The following is a 17,689-nucleotide window of genomic DNA, read 5'->3' on the forward strand; positions in this document are numbered from 1 at the left end:
TGTTTTCTTTGGCCGCAGTTCTCTAATTGTTGGAGCTCTGCTGTACCATGGGTAATGTAGTTGTTTACCGTTAATTCCGCTATCAAACACGATTTTTAAACAATAAAGTTGAGATAACGCAGACGGATAGCTTCAACAAAAGCATATACCACTGATGAACAACCTCGTAGCTCACGGTAGGTCTATCTTTAAAGGTTTATAAGTTATCGTTGAAAATCAATTCGTCTATGGGATACATTAATGGGATTTTTACTTCTGGAACCAGACTTTTACGCTCTATTGCGCCCTCTACAGAATACAACAAGTAAACGCTACAACATTCCGCATGTTGTTACAAATCTTTATGATGTTCATTTTTTTTGTGGAACACAAAGGGAGATGTAGTGTCAGAATGTTAGTGCCAGTCACTATTCACTTTCATTGTATGGAGGGGAAAAAAAATGCAATGTAAGTGAAAGGTGACTGTGCCTTTAATACAGAAAAATTTTCATACAGGTTTGAGAACCAATAGGGAAAATACATGACAGAATTTTCATTTTATGGTATACATTCCCTTTTTGAACAATGGATGTGATATACAGAAATTGTCTTTGAATGTGTAACAAACAGACAGAGAGGGGTTTGTTGTAGCTCTATTTATACTTTTAACAAACAGATATCTTTGAAACAGCAGAGAGCATTTTATGCCTGCTTGTGGCATGTTAAACAAAAACACTGTCTCAGTGAGTTATCAATAAATAATCCAAATTACAATAATTTACAATATGTTACAAAAAGCAGTGAATACTGGGATGTTATTGTCTATTTACATCTGTGCAAACACTCACATATGCACACATTCACACTCACACAAAGAGAAAAAAAAAAAAAGCAGAGTCTCATATGAGATAACCCTTTTTGAGAATCCTCCACTTATTGGCTTCATATTTTATAGGCAGGAAACCAAAACCTAGTGTTGTGGGGAAAAAAGTTTGATCTTGCTTTTGATGCATCACTGCATTTGTGTTATGATTAACATTTTAGTGTGTTAAATATCTATTCAGTTCTTGTATTAATCTCATAAAAAAAGCCCTTGAGATCGGTTTCCAAAAACATTCAAATGAAAATAAACCAATCAGCCTTTGAGGTCAAAGTAAAATACGCCTTATACATGTAGGGTGTGCACCCACGCATATCAGATGCACTCCTATGGCTTTAGAGGGTTTTCCACAAAGTTAAGACAGATGTACTGTGTACAGTAGAGGAAAGTTGGAGACAAAACACACAAGACTATCATCCTTGACTCTACTTACATATGCATGCACAAGCATGCACACAAAAAGTGAGACAAAGACAAATTAACAGACACATACAGATAAGAAAGAAGATATTTGTTCATATATGGCAGGTCTTATTTTGTCTGTACATGAGGTTGCGTTGTAAACTGGAGTTTTGTTTAAGTGTCCTGAATGTGGCTCTTAAGACAACAGCCACATAATCACAACCACACGCATACACATACACAAACGGCACACTCTCTTTCATTCATAAAAACACATTTGAACTCAAAGGCTATTGTGGATCCTGGCAGTCTATTGCACTTCAAACAGCTGAACCACACGGTCTGTTGTTATAATACAGCTCCACGAACATCCATATGTTTTATATGGGAGGGGTGGGGTATTGAGGGACCATGCCGCTAGCATCAGACCTCTCCCCCTGGAGGTGGGAGGGTCGTTTCTGTGACGGAGAGCTCCTGTGCGAGGTCATTGAAGCGGGCGATGTAGTCAACGCTGCTCTCACTCATCATACAGGCCAGCTGGGTATCCATCTGTTGGAGAAAACAGGCAATCAGCACAGTCTACCAATAACATAAATTACATATTTAATCTAATACACTTAAAAGTGCACTCAGGCTTTTTGTTTATGTCTTGTCAGCTCATACTCCTCCACCGAAAACTCTTTAAAATGCTCTCTAGTATGGCATACTTTGAAAAATTGGCCTCATACATGTCATAAAACCTTAGTGCCCTCATACGCTAGTGCCTATAGCCAAGGATTGATTTAATTTGAAAACTAAATTGCTCCTTTAAGCTTCAGACCAGTAATGACACCAGTGAAGTCACACAAACACTCCATACGAGTAAGCCAGGATGTTAAAAAGCACAGGAGCACCTGTTTATAATGTGCAATATCAAATGACATTGATCTACGAGTCAGCAGCTGGAACTTCCTGTATTTTGAGAGATTGACGAGTAGGCCTCTCACCTCAGCTACATCAGGCAGGCCACGGGACTGAAAACAATCATGCGAGTTGCTGTCCAGCAAACTGGGTCCAAGTAAGGCCGTACTGCTTGAGGGGGGTAGGGCTGTCCTTCTTGTCTTATCAGGAGATGCCAGACTTGCTGCAATCAGAGAGAAAGAGGGATGCACTTGTCAATAGTAATGAGACTATTGATTCAATGAGAGGGCAGGTATTGATGTCTCTAGTGATGTTTTACTAGGAACACCTGCAAATGCAAAGCAGCATCATAAAGCAGATTTGTTGTCTGTTTAGGAATGTCCTTTTATCTATTTTTGCAAGAGAACACTAATGTCACACACAAAAAGGTCAAGCATGAAATAACAATTATAACAATATTATTTTTACTAATTATATTTTATTAGTTTTTCATAATTTTGACTTTTAAAAAATGAACAATGTATTTAATCAATAAATATTTCATATATAATTTTTTGTTACATGTTTATTGTTTAATTGCATATTTTGTACTATTTACAAATAATTCTGTAATTTGTCAATTTACAAATATTTCTGTCATTTCTGTAAAAAAGTGTCTGTTAATGAGAGAGGATTTGAATGGCTTTATCTCATCTGTGCCATTCATAATTAGAATTAAATGTTTATTATTTGTTGTTTTTGATCAACAACTGAACGTAAAGCACAGAAAGGGTATTAACAGAGACATTATTCAATGACAAATGGGTCGCGTGGAACTCGTATTTGGACACGCATTACAAGGAACATCTTTTATTCTCAACACCCCGAGAAAAGATCTCGCTGCTAAATACTCCACCACTATACAAAACCAGGGTTGCTGCAGAGGTTTTAAAATCAAATTTAAGACTTTTTAGGACCTTTTTTTAATACCAAACAAATTAATACTGTGTCCATACCAGAACAAACCTACACAATCTCAAAATAAATCATGCATAACAGATTCTTTTACTCAAACAGGCTGGAGCATACATTTAACAAGGCCTTAAAGGAATAGTTCACCCAAAAATGAAAATTTGCTGATAATTTACTCACCCTCAGGCCATCCAAGATGTATCTGAGTTTCTTTCTTCATCAAAACAGAATTTAAGACTTTTAGGATTTCATTTCAGGCCTCCTCCTCTAAACAATGCAAGTGAATGTCCTCCATTTTTTGATGGTCCAAAAAAGCATATTTAGGTTGCATCAAAATAATCCACATGACTCCAGTCGACAAATAAAGGTCTTCTGAATGCAAACGATTGATTATTTTTAGAAACAAAACAATACTTCTATACTTTTTAACTACAAATGAGGTTATGAGGGATGACGTAAGCTCGTTGGTAAGGTCACGCGTCATTGTTTACAATGTTTTTATTATTATTATTATTATTATTATTTGGAAATGATTTTTTTATTTTATATTGTTTTGAAATTGTTTTGGTTGGTGAACGGCGCTTGGTCTGTACTCTGTGCAAATTTCTCTTGTAAACAATGACGCGCTTCCTGACTCCTCCTTCACCTGACGCGTGACCTTACCAACGAGCTTACATCATCCCTCTCATGAGCGCACATCACAGACATGTACGGAAGTGAACATTTGTAGTTAAAAAGTATTGTTTTGTTTCTAAAAATAATCAATCGTTTGCATTCAGAAGAACTTTATTTGTTGACTGGAGTTGTGTGGATTATTTTGATGCACCCTAAATATGCTTTTTGGACCATCAAAAAATGGAGTACATTCACTTGCATTGTTTAGAGGAGGCCTGAAATTAAATCCTTAAAGTCTTAAATTCTGTTTTGATGAAGAAAGAAACTCAGATACATTTTTGGATGGCCTGAGTGTGAGTAAATTATCAGCAAATTTTCATTTTTGGGTGAACTATTCCTATAATACTGATTATCATCAAAACAGGGTATCTTCCAGTTAAATACTCAACACAAGCCCGAAATACACGGGGACTCATTGCAAATGAAATGTCCGTGCATCACTACATTCAGCTGCTCATTTAAACAGATAAGGGAACTAAAATATGCACTCTTCCAATCAACTATGAAGTATTACTATATACATTATACACACTTCAAATTCATTGTCATAATTCATGAAAAGTAAATAATATGCGATCGCTTGTCATAAATGTCCGGTACTCACTGAATGCGAACCGCTCTGCAACCACTGGAAACAGTATCACAAGCTCGTCCACATGCCCGAAAAATATACAACAGTGCTGTATCTTCACTTTGAAGGACACAGCGCACACATTTATTTAATTAAATCAAATCCTTCTGAAGTTTAATTACTTTAGGCCATGTCACTATTCCTGTCTTTCCTTCCCCAAATTTAAGACCTCTTTAAATAGTAATTAAAACTTTTGTTATATCATTATAGATATTTCAGACTTTTTATGACCTTAAATTTTAGAACACTGAATTTAAGACTTTTTAAGGACCCGCAGAAACACTGTAAATTATCTCTGGCGAGTGAAATGTAAACATTTACCAGCCAGTTGCCAAATATAAAAATTTTAGTCACATAGCACGAATTTGGTTGCAAATGCGAGTGATTTCCTCTCAGTGTAGAAGAGGGCTGTGCATAGAGTAAAAGATCGATCTTGGGATTTATGAATCGATATCATTACATATAAAATAAAGATTGCGATGTATCGGAAAATCTGTATTTTTATCCACCCCTTTAGAGGTGTAACCTTATATAGAGGTACATGGGAGACCATTGCAAATATTATTTTTGTGTTCCCATTTTCTCCAACAAAAAAGCCATTACATTTCCATAACTTTCCAAAAGAGTATTAAAAAAAAAAAAAACAGCTGTGGATTACAGGAGTAAGAAGAAAGATGCCAAATTACCTGTCACTCCCTCAACAGCTGTATTAGAAACCTCATTACAGCAATGTTAGGATTTTTTAAAATTAATTCTAGGGTAATATAATACAAAGTAAAATGATATAGCTAAATATTAAAGAATTGTACAATTTTAAATAAAAAAACGTTCGTAAGATTTAACCTGCTAAATTAAGGCGGAACAATATGTCAAAAGTTTGAAAAGTGTCCTTAAGTTATATGCTGCAATTCATCTTCTTTAATGTTGAGAATACGGTGCTAGTATTTAATTTATAGAACAAATAGCTATTGCCAAGTAAGCAGTAAGTGTTTGGGGAATCATGATTATCATGTCTAAAATGCACAACATGAGAAGATGTGTTTGTGTTATGTACTAACAGAGCAGGCAGCCGAGACTGGAATCAGAAGAGTCGCTTGGGTACCACTGAGGGTCATGTGTGGGGGACGGCATCCAGCTATCACACGGAGAGGGAAGGAGCTTAGATCTATCAATCCCATTGAGCTTAGGAGGTGAGAGCAATGATCCGTCACCTGAGAAAGGAAGAGAAAGAAAGTGAGGAGCTATGGCAAAGCCACACAACGTAACAGAGAAATGTCTTGTCTATGTCTTACACCCAAATATAATGAACATACAGACAGGTCATACCATAGTGCGAGTTGATGGCGAGCTCGATAATAGAGTCGCTGATGTGAGTCTGTGGCTCTCCAGAAGGGAGAGACTCCTCTGGGGGGCCCGGCAGAGATATATCCAATAAGGAAGCAACGCTTGGAGGGGCCAAGAGGGAGTCTCCACCCCCTGGAGATGGTGGAGAGGTGCCATTCTGCAGAGATCCCTGTAGATCAGACTAGTAGCATACAAACACATGATTAAGTGTACATCCACACACGGGAGAACATTTTGTAATGTGAAGTTTCTCTCTTTTCCTCAGTTCTCTCTCTTCTCACCTCCGAGGGCTCCTGATCAAGTAGATCAGGCTCTAGCTCAGGTGCAGCAGGTGCCAAGTCCATGGCCTCTTCAGAGTCCACAATGGCCTTATCAATGCTAGGGGCCTCCATTTCTTGATTGGGGCTGGCAGGGATAATGCCTGCAGATTTTGCAGCCAGGTCGATTGCACCTAAAAAAAATAAAAATAAATGTGTAGCAGAGAATCTAAAAAGTCAAGTGTATAGATCTATTATGTATAGTATAGTTTTGATTTTGGTCTTACTGGAGAGCTGACTAGTGGTCCCAGGACTAGCTGCAGTGGACGGAGCTTTTGAAGAGAGTTGGCTTTTCGATGGGTCAAGACGAGTGTGTATTGGACGAAAAGAACCTGTGCCTGGCAAAGAGGAATACAAAGATTCAGATTCAGATCAGGTAGACATACGTGTGGATAATAAAAATGTATTTGACAGTGTGCAGGAGTGATTATGAATTTGTGTAGGTTTATTACCTGTAGCAGATGAATTGGAGAGAATGGAGAAGGAGCACACATGTGGTGAAGTGTCTCCAGTTGTTCGTGGCAGCAGTGTTCTCTGTGGAAAATAGAAATATATACTACTATTATAATTTGACAGCTGTAAAAAAAAACAGATGCGGAGCAGAACCAAAGTGATGAGTACAAAGCAGTTTATTGGTTATAGACCATTTATAGTCCTATTATAAAGCAGTGTATGATAGTTTGTAGATTACGAGATTTGGTTTTTTTCTCCATCTGCACTCACCTGAACAACAAGAGGTTTCCTCAGTGGACGGCCCCTCCCTATTTTCCGTTGCTTTGAAAATATATCCGACTGAAAAAAAAAAGCATGATTAGAGGGCAAAGGCTGTTGACAGAAACAGTTGTTTTTTTTTTGCTGATAAAGGCATGATTATAGTTTTTGGAAACAATTATATCTCTTAGAATTAATAATCTAAATACAGGGTAGAGAGAAACAAACTCTTATATAATCTTTTGTTGATTTGGTTGATTCTATAGAGTATAAAATTATTATTAAAGGAAACACTTAACAAAATAGGTTAACACTAATTTAACAATGTATTAATGCCTGTTTATGTTATTAATTAAATATATTACTGAAAAAAATCACAATCAAAATACTTTTTAACCCCTTATGTTGTGTTCCATTCAGTTTGACCCAGACAACTTTTTTTTTTCTTACAATTGTTTTTTCTTAATCCAATTGGAATAAAATTCCTTTACTTTGTTCATATATGGTATGTGAAAACAAACATTTGGACCATTAACTTAAAAAAAAATAAATAAATTATTTGTTAACTTGTGTTCCCAAAAATGTCTGGCCATTGGACATGAATGGATTAGACTACAAAATACTGAAATATTAAGTGTTCAGGAGCATCCCAGTCCTTTAGATGAGCACATATGTAGATGAGTGTTTGCACACAGAAAGTTCTCAGACATGTATACACACAGACAAACACACAGACTGGTGCGGCTATCCTTACGAGGACTCTCTATAGACATAATGATTTTTATATTGTACAAACTATAGATTCTATCCCCTAAACCTAACCCTCACAAAAACGTTCTGCATTTTTACTTTTTCAAAATAACATTGTTTAGTATGTTTTTTAAGCAATTTGAATTATGGGGACACTAGAAATGTCTGAATAAACCACATCTATAGCATAAATACCCTTGTATGTTGTGTTTGGGCCGGTTTGAATCAGGACAGTCTGCTGTATGTGACATTATTTCATTGTCTATGTTATATGTATGTTTCAGGAAATAATAAACATGACAAAAAGCCACTCCTGTTTATTATACACTGCCTGGCCAAAAAAAAAGTTGCATACTCTAATATTTCGTTGGACCGCCTTTAGCTTTCATTACGGCACGTATTCGTTGTGGCATTGTTTCGACAACATTATGCAATATCACAACATTTATTTCCATCCAGAGTTGCATTAATTTTTACCCAAGATCTTGTATTGATGACAGGAGAGTCGAACCACTCCGTAAAATCTTCTCTAGCACATCCCAATGACTTTCAATGGGGTTAAGGTCAGGACCCTGTGGTGGCCAATTCATGTATGAAAATGATTCCTCATGCTCCCTGAACCACTCTCACACAATTTGAGCTCGATGAATCTTGGCATTGTCATCTTGGAATATGCCCGTGACGTCAGGGAAGAAAAAAATCCATTGATGGGATAACCTGGTTATTCAGTACATCATTTTATTGCCGAATAATGTTGCTGAGCCTAGACCTGACCAACTGAATCAACCCCAGATCATAACACTGCCTCCAGAGGCTTGTACAGTGGGCACTATGTGTGACGGGTGCATCGCTTCATGCGCTTCCCTTCTTACCCTGACGCGCCCATCGCTTTGGAATAGGGTAAATTTGGACTCATCAGACCACATGACCTTTTTCCACTGCTCCACTGTCCAATCTTTAAAGTATTCTTTAAATCTACTTGCACAAATGCTTCCACATTCTAAGTAGTACGGCTTAGGCGTTTCCGGTTACAGCGTTCAGAGCGCCTACGTGCAGAGATTTATTCATAGGAAGGCAGATTATTTCTTTTTTAAGTGCTGTCAGTTGATTAAATCAACAAATCAGATTCTTCAGGTAAATGTCCCAGATGTATTTATTAATAAATCCATTAGCTATCTTACTCTGACCATGCTTTAAAATCACTCAGAACAGAATGAAGCAGTTGTATAATCAAATTAAATAAAAAAAATAAAAAAAATGTATTTAACCACACTACAAATATTTAATCCATTTCAAACATTATAACTCATTATCTTTAACAGCTCTTATGCATTTGCATTTCAACATTTATCTATATACAGTACTTATCAGTGAAACAAAATAAAGATTAAAACATACATTTAATAAAAACAGGGTGATGCATGCGTTCATCGCGTCTTTCTCCTCCCTCACACATGGAACATAGCAGTGACTGAAGCATTTAGTTGTTTAATTCAAAGAGCGCTGCTGGTGCTTACACCCTTTATGTCTCCTTCCACCTTTTGTCATTTGTGTTTCAAGCTGATCTGTGGTTAAATGCCTACTACAGACCTCCGTGTGAGAAGAAATGGTGAAATGTGCTTGGATTGGTGTATATACCAGCCATTGCTTTCTCAGATCGGCTCGGGCTGAATTAAAGCTCTGAAAACTGTTCTTCCACTGAATTTTGAAGAAGCTGTACATGGTAATGTTAAGAACATTTCTTTTCCTATCTCTGAAGAGATCTGTACTTTAAAATCCTCTTTCGAACACTCATTTTAAGTGGCTTTGGTTAACTAGCGGGCCGCACTATTTCAAAGTGGAAGTACGTCATGATGCTCAGTGCAAGTAGTCCATTGAAGTAGTTTTTTTAGATTAGCCTCTGTAACAAGTGGCTTTCTTTTGGCCACACAGCTGTTTAGTCCCAATCCTGTAAGTTCTTGTCACATTGTGCATGTGGAAATACTCTTACTTTCACTATTAAACATAGCCGTGAGTTTTACTGTCGATTTTTTACGATATGACTTCAAGCGTTTTAATGATCTCCGATCACGATCATTCAAGATTTTTTTTCCAACCACCAATTCTTACGCGAAGCTGACGGTTCACCAATATCCTTCCAGGTTTTATTAATGTGTTGGACAGTTCTTAACCCAATTCCAGTTATTTCATCAATCTCCTTAGTTGTTTACTTTACTTGATGCAGGCCAATAATTTGCCGCTTCTGAAACACAGTAACATCTCCACGACCACAGGATATGTCTTCTGACATGGTTGTTTAAGAAATGAGAAGCTACACACTGCATCAGTTAAGAGTTAAAAGAATTGTTGCCATTTGAGACATATTAATCATTGCAATAATGATCCAATCATAGACCTTTAAGTATCTGCTTATTTAAATCCAAACAGCAACTTTTTTTTTTGTCCAGGCATGTATTTATGTGCATCTTTGGGAATTTCATACAGTAATACTCACTGCACTCACTAAGTGAAACAAATCTGCTCATTGCATTTTACAAATTGAGACCTTTCCAACGATATATAACACATGGCTATCTCATCTTTTTTATGGTTTTACCAACTCTGAATATAATTGTTGTGATAACAAATTTGCAAATAATGAGAACAAAATGGTTCTAATTTGTCAGCAAAGTAAAAAATCATTATTTAAGAATTGGTAGGATCAGCTATATGCATTGTAAAGTCATTAAAATGCACCTATTTTGTTCAGATCAAGCAAGTGGCTATTAATTTAAGTAATTATAATATATATTTTTGTTCTTTTCACAGGGAATGCCCCTCAGTATGAGCTCATCAATAAAATCAATAAAAATATATATATTTTTTTAAATGCATTCAAAAAAGGAGAACAAAACCTGTCATAATTACTAAAAAAGAAGTTGATAAAAAGATCTAATGCAATATATGTAATATGAGAGCTTTATAAACAATCTTAGTGGGCCGGTCGTGTTTGACTGGGAACACAAAATGTGTCAGCACAAAACAAACACAACAAAACAAAAACATCAATGAGCCCGAGTGATGTGTAACACCTAGGTAGTGGTCGACCGACATGGGTTTTTTAATGGCCGATGCCGATATCCAGAGAGCAGGGTTCCCGATAGGCCAATACAATGCTGATATATCACACAATTTAATATATTATAACAAACATAAAATTGCTAAAAAAAAAAACCTCTTATTTAGCACTATATTTACACAACTTTAAACAAAACTTTACCTTCAAAAAAAAAAAAAAAAAAAAGAAACTTAATATAAATAAAAGTATCTTTAAAAATAATCTTAAAAAACAAAAATCACTTTTGCAATACTTTTAGGTAATGCAAAGGGTTTATCGGCCTCAGCAATATATCGGTTGACCACTACTCATAGGGGTGGCTGATATAAACAAAATCTTATAATCATTACTTCCATATACCTCCTCTTATATAATTTCCTCTTTATTTGGAACTGGACAATAGTCCAAGTAAAAAAAAAAAAAGAAAGCTCACTCTGCTAAATTTCACATTATGCCACTTTTCAGTCTGATATGTTGTTGACTAATATTATTAATATTAATATACAGTAAATGTTCCTCAAGAAACTAATGATCGTCCCAAAGCAATGCAACAAAGAAAATAATGTATAAAAAGCAATACAACGAAAAGAAACACATCTTGCAGAAAATATCAAAAAATGTTAAAACACTTCTTGCAGAAAATAAATATATAAACACTTCTTGCATAAACAATTACGACCGAATTAAATGCGGAGCGCATCTTTTGGCTTTTTTAATATTCTTTATATATAGCGTGATTCATTTGAGGAGGTAAAACAAATTGCTTGTATTAAAAGTGATTATCGTCATGTGACATAGTTTGCAGATTACATTTTTCTGCTCTGTGTCTGCTTTTGTGAACCTACAACACAGCTGTAGCACTTGTATTAACAACAAGATCCTCTTTATTTTCTTGACTTGTTTGGGAGTCGTCCCGTTCTGTGGAGATGTTTTTTCAGGGTTATTTCTGGGTAAAAAAGTTATTAAGTAGCACAAGTGATATGGTTCTGCGTGCTACTGTAAATATCGGGAAGCCTGTTGGACTCGCCCACACTTGCGACCTCCAGAGAAAGCGCATACATATGAAACACAGAGGAGAAGCATATTTAGAGCTTAAGAAGCGGCAAACGCAAGATGACTGTTATTGAATTTGCTTGAGCGGTCGCCTAAAAAGTTAAATACCATAAAAACCCTGTTTATGTTTCTTAAATTCTCTGTCTCATTTGTGAAGCCCTGCCCACTGATAGATAAGCCCACGCTGCACACATGGATATTTACATATCGCGACATACACAATATAGCAAAATCTCTATCAATTGACACTTTATATCGTCGCCACAATATATAATGTCATATCGCCCAGTCCTGGTAACTCTATTGCTGCCAGTCATTCAAGATTGTATGTTTATGATCTGGCCAACTGACCAAACACTGACAATAAATATCATATTTATACAACTCACATTGATGGAGTCCAGCTGCTGGCGAAAGGCTAGCTCCGCCTCTTTATTAGGAGAGAACATCCTCAGCTGGCGGGAGCTGTTAGGAGGCAGGGTCGTCGGGACAGCAAACCCTTCACTGTCACCTCCGGAGGCAAGCAGAGAACGCGGTAGGTTTCTCCCACCTGTATAGAACAAATCAATGTAAATTCCAGCTAACTGGTTCCTGAGGAGGCTGGGGTGTTAGATTGATATGGAGTAGCAATATGACAATAACCTTTTGTCATATTGAATAAATATGGAGGGAATGTTTGGAAAACCTATTTGAAACATGGCTTTTGTGATTCTTTTAGGTAATGCAAAGGGTGGTGAAATTACATACTTTAAAGAATACTCAACTGAGGCTGTCAAAGTGTACCTGTGATGACTGCATTATTCAGAAGAATTTTAGAGCGTGCTGCATGTTGCTGCCGGCCCCAGCTAGGGCTGCGAGTCGCCCCAGCTGGAGTTCTGCCTGGAGGAGTTACAGATGATTCCTCCTGCCCTGACTTCAATGGTGAAGTCCCCACTGAACACACATCTGGAGTCTGAGACAGAGGGACAGATAAAAGAGAAAATCAACACACACATAAGCGGTGTCGTTAGCTGCTTTTGAAACTTTCGGTTATCAACAAAAATGTATGCCTATAGTTGCAGATAGTTTAATTCTCCATGTTCCTCTGATAATTCTGTTTTTTAAATTGAGCGAGGGCATGCAAAGAAAAATGCGACTATATGGAAACGTCCCTCATCAGCACATACATCGTGTCTCCAACTTCATTTTAGGGCTGGGTCAATAAAAAAATATCGATATATCACGATACTTTTTCTAATGATATTGTATTTATATTCTACTATTTGTGTATTCATATCATGTAAACACACAACAAAGTTGGCACACTGTTACGTCCAAATCAATTTAATGAGACAAAATAGACAATAGACAAAACATGATGTTTCGAGCTACATGCTCTTCATAAGACATCAGTATATAACTGAAATATATCCAAATAAATTGGAATTGAAATTGATTTAAATTATGATAACGTGATGTATCGCAATATGTCGAATCGTGACGTGTATTGCAATACGTATTGTATCATGAGGTGCCAGGCAATACCCAGCCCTACTTCATATATTATGTATAATTAATAATAACAATATTATATACGCTATAAAACACTTAACTTTGTAAATATTAAATATAGAGCATTGTAACAGGAGCCAAGTCACCGTCATTTTAAAATAAGAGCCCCTGGTGTGTTTCAGGCTTGTTTAGTGTTAAATGTCTCACGTTATGCACCCAATCTTGGGATATTGGTTGAAAAATAAACTACATTTTATTCATTTTGGACTTTGGCCTCTATGTCTGTACAGACTAAGAAAATGTTGTAACATTCTGTGAATCAATTTTAAAAACTTTTGGCCGATTAATCAGTTATCAGCCTTTTCCACCATAGTTATCGGTACCGTCAAAATCCACTATCGGCTGACCTCTATTAAGCATAAAGATAAAAAAGACTCACTGGTTTGGGGTTGACCTCTGATGAAACCAGTCTCAGGAGACACCTAAACACACTCTGAATGGTGGGCAGGGCTGAGGGGCGAGGCTTCGGCTGCCATTCATACTCCAGCTGTAGTTTCCCAGGCTTGCCCAACATGAGGTAGAGTTCTGCCAGTGTCACATTCTCAGAGCCCTGAGAGCTCCAGCCCTCTTCTCTGATTTGCTGAGGAGATCGTCCAGTCCCGCCCACCTCCTCACGACACCCAGCCGGTTCAGATTGTGGTGGGCCTTTTTCTGATATAACCCCCTCTGCTGTTCCAGGTTCCTCAGTCCTGTGTTCTGTAGGGGAGGGCTCTCCCTGAGTCACAGTTTCTTTTTCCCTCCCACTAGAATCTGTCTGAGTCTGACTCACTAACTCTTGCTCCACAGTCCCCGCCACACTTCCCTCCTGTCCATCGGGGAATGTTGGGCTAACTGGAGTTACAGACGGAGAGTTAGTGTTAAGGGCTGGGTTTACACTGTTCTCTAACCCTGGAGCTGAAGTGCTGCTATCAGAACCTTCAATGGGATGTCCATCGCTTCGTTTTGGGTCTGCTCCCACTGGGCAAGACTTGCCTGATTTCCCTCTAGCAGGCTGAATTCCCAGAATGTGAGCAGCGGGTAAGTCCCTAATGCCTGTCCGGCCACGCCCACTTTCCTGCCAGTGTACCGTGCAAGATGCCTTTGAGTGTACTACACGAGCCACACCTGGTAAAGTGGTTACTGTACTATTCTCTGCCGGAAACAGCAACAGGTCCTCCGACTCGCTACACTGGGCCAGGCCATCCAGAGCTTCTCGTTCTGCAATGCTCTTACGCTACACATGACAAGTTAAGGGTAATTACTTCTATAAAAAAGGTATACATACAAAACATAGGTTTGGGTGCTGATTGCAGCATGTAGAACTTTGACAAATCTCCAGAGCCAAACTGTTAAATGCACTACACATGTATCTCATAAAACAGATGAGGAAGGAAAGAGGAAAGAAAAAGAGAGGAAGTTCGATTTTTGAATGTGTGTGAAATATCTTTCCGAGATCTGAATACAAGGATACAATTCGTTGATCCTGCACAGCCCACTTTTGCTTCAGGAATTCAATGAGACTGGAGACCTTCCTGTGCAGCTCAACGACCATCCTACAAACACAGCCCAAGCATTGGATGGACATTACCAAATTTGTTGCATGATTAACATCAACATAAAATCAAAACTGACCCCATTTAATTTCTAAATTCATGTCCCTGGTCTTATTGTGCGCAATTTAGCGGTGCACATTATTCCAAATACTTCTCAAACTTTTATGAAATTGTAATAACTTTCTACGCCTCTAAAATTACTTTCTTTTTCGACAGACATCACCAAGCCCTGTTACTTTTTAAAACCCTCCCCTCTAGGGTTGCAGCAGTATACCGGTTTCACGGTATACCATGGTATGAAAATTGACGGTTATCATACCATGTAAATTTGCTTACATACGGTATAAAAAATAAATAAATAAATAAAAAATGCAACCAGACGGAGAATCTCACCTGCGCATCTCCTTTCCTCCTCGATTGCCATTCAGACTCGTCAACTTGCACCACACACACACACACACGCAGCGGAGAAAATGTCAGAGAGCAGCGAGGCTGATATCACCAATCTCCCTCCCTCGCAAAAAAGAACTTAAAATCAACAGCGTGGGATTACTTTGGATATCCCAAAAACGAACGGGGGGGTTGTCCTCGAGGACGGATATACAGTTTGCAAAAAATGTGGATGCAAAGTGGCTGCCAAAGTAGGAAACACATCAAACATGTGCGCCTATCTTCGAGAACACCATCCCTCCGTGCAGATCAAGGTATGAGTTCCGTTTATAACTTTAATCCCTAATGAAAAAACGTTTGAATGTTTAAACGTTGATCATAAAATGCGCCATCAAAACCATTTTCCACATTCTGGCTCATATGACATCTGTGTTGTCTGTCTGTTCGGTAACCTCTAACACACACACACACACACACACACACACACACACAGAGACCCCGATCTGACCCCATAAAAAAAATAAAAATAAAATTAATTAAAAAAACACACACACACAAACTTCCCCGGCTCGGGGCTGACATAAGTGTGTGTGTTAAAGGTACAGACAGGAGCAGTCTGGCTGCACTACTTTTTTTCTCTCCCATTTATGTTGTCCAAAAGTAAGTACAGTTTGATTGATTTATTTCTAAAGATAGATTACTTTTTTTAAAGGTTCTGCTCCTAATATATTTTGTTTAAACAGGAGATAAACAGCTTTATTTGTTTTCAAAAGGGAGACTTTTTTTTTTTTTTTACACATACTTCCATTAAAAAAATGGTTTCAAGTTTCAATTATAATAAAGCATATGTTCAACCAAAAATCTCCTGTTTTCATTCGTTTAAGGGTCATTGTAACTGATATAACTGATGAATAATTGTGTTATACTGTATACTGTGATATTTTCAGAGACGTTTTAGTACCGTGAATCTCTCATACCATTGCAACCCTACTCCCCTCCAACCACTTGGCTCTTTTATGTACTGTATGTGCTGCCCAATGTTTACGATTCAATATATTTCCAATGGATAAAATCAAGCCTAGTCAACCTTTTTTGAAGCTTAATATCCCTATCCAATTGAAATTCCAAATACGTCTAATTACCGAAGTAAAATGGTTTTTGAATGGCATCATTTCAAATAAGCATTCATCGTTCCAAACTAAGCTAGCTACAACACAAGTGAAGCCAAGTGAATGTATGATGTATGTATTAAACCTATAATTAGACAGGTTTTTCAGTGCAGTATGTGATAGAGGAAATGTCGGCGTGAAGCTTACCTCAGCCGAGGATTATGGGCTAGACTCTGAACCCGAGCCCAGGAGTGGTTACTCCGCGGTTGAAGCTCCACAGCAACCTTCAGAGGTAAACGCACAGGCTTCTGATCCTCCTCATCACTCACACCTGAAAAAGAATGAGATGAAGGCTATAAGAGAGGAAGAGAGAGACTATAAAACCCCCAACATCACCTCCAGTCTGTCTGTGAGTGGGTGGCCAAAATCTGTAATACCTCCCATCATCCAATAAGTCCCACAGCCTGAAACCATGGAAACCATGAATAACCACCCCATCCTACAGCCTGGAGAGCATCCTTGGCACACACCTCCACAGACCCTCCCACCTAAATACCCATAGTGCTCCATTTTGTCATCGTTCTGTTCTCACCCCCAGCTCAAACTCTTTAACTCAATAACGGAATCAATCTTTTAACAATCTATATAGCAGTCTCTCTGTTTCTCTCTCTCACACACACACCATCTGGGTCACAGAGTTTCTTCAGTGCGCGGCACATAGGAGCTTTGATCCTCAGGTTTCTGCCTTTGGAACGCACCGTCGTGGCCCTGAAACAACACACACATGAAATCAAACAACCTACAGAGATGTGCAGTAGACAGTGGGGTCCAAGTTTGAGACCACTAGTGAAAATGTGTCTATTTAGCATTTTTCTCATTTATACAATTTTCTTTCATTGTAAATTATATTATCAGCATAACAATTTGAGTGAATAAAATTAAAATATTGTATGACTCTTTTTTGCCATTTTTTTTAATGACAACATGCACTCACGCTCAACAAGTTTGTGCATAACATGATGATCTATATTATCCTAGCATGACATGTTCCAAAAAGCATCTTGTGTGCTTCAATGGAAGCAAGGAAATTTGACCTTTTGTACAAAGAAGACAACATGGTCAAGGTCACAAATTTGCTTACATTTGATTTGCAACTTAAAATCTAACAAAATCACAAATTTCTTATTAATATTACATCTAAACTTTTCTTTGTTTTCCATAATTAAAAATCCTACAACCTTTTATAGATTTGATTCCAAGATTTTCAATGTGGGACTTTTGGACCCCAGTGACTGCCCATTAGACATGAACAGATTGTGCAGTATCTCTCTCACAGACATACATACATACTTACCCCTGCTGGATAAGCTCATTTAGTTTGGCCACATTTTTGTCATCCATTACTAGAAAGAAGAAG

At 37.6% G+C, this 17,689-nt stretch overlaps 1 protein-coding gene across 2 annotated transcripts in view; it reads right to left on the reverse strand.

Annotated features, from left to right (window-relative positions):
* Positions 1-360: 360 nt before the first annotated feature.
* The window catches only part of LOC127451388 (protein cramped-like), a 28,949-nt gene continuing 11,620 nt past the window's right edge, over positions 361-17,689 (reverse strand). For both annotated transcript variants that reach the window (XM_051716062.1, XM_051716060.1), the window contains exons 6-20: positions 17,627-17,675; positions 16,955-17,040; positions 16,480-16,603; positions 14,692-14,773; positions 13,621-14,454; positions 12,474-12,642; positions 12,080-12,240; positions 6,803-6,871; positions 6,532-6,613; positions 6,307-6,417; positions 6,044-6,213; positions 5,745-5,943; positions 5,477-5,629; positions 2,248-2,384; positions 361-1,810 (exon numbers count right to left, since the gene is read on the reverse strand). In XM_051716062.1, the coding sequence (XP_051572022.1) occupies positions 1,685-1,810; positions 2,248-2,384; positions 5,477-5,629; positions 5,745-5,943; positions 6,044-6,213; positions 6,307-6,417; positions 6,532-6,613; positions 6,803-6,871; positions 12,080-12,240; positions 12,474-12,642; positions 13,621-14,454; positions 14,692-14,773; positions 16,480-16,603; positions 16,955-17,040; positions 17,627-17,675 (2,552 nt within the window). In that variant the 3' untranslated portion in view covers positions 361-1,684. The remainder of the gene's footprint in view (positions 1,811-2,247; positions 2,385-5,476; positions 5,630-5,744; positions 5,944-6,043; positions 6,214-6,306; positions 6,418-6,531; positions 6,614-6,802; positions 6,872-12,079; positions 12,241-12,473; positions 12,643-13,620; positions 14,455-14,691; positions 14,774-16,479; positions 16,604-16,954; positions 17,041-17,626; positions 17,676-17,689) is intronic.

Source organism: Myxocyprinus asiaticus, chromosome 14, assembly GCF_019703515.2.
Source record: "Myxocyprinus asiaticus isolate MX2 ecotype Aquarium Trade chromosome 14, UBuf_Myxa_2, whole genome shotgun sequence".
Taxonomy (NCBI): Eukaryota; Metazoa; Chordata; class Actinopteri; order Cypriniformes; family Catostomidae; genus Myxocyprinus; species Myxocyprinus asiaticus.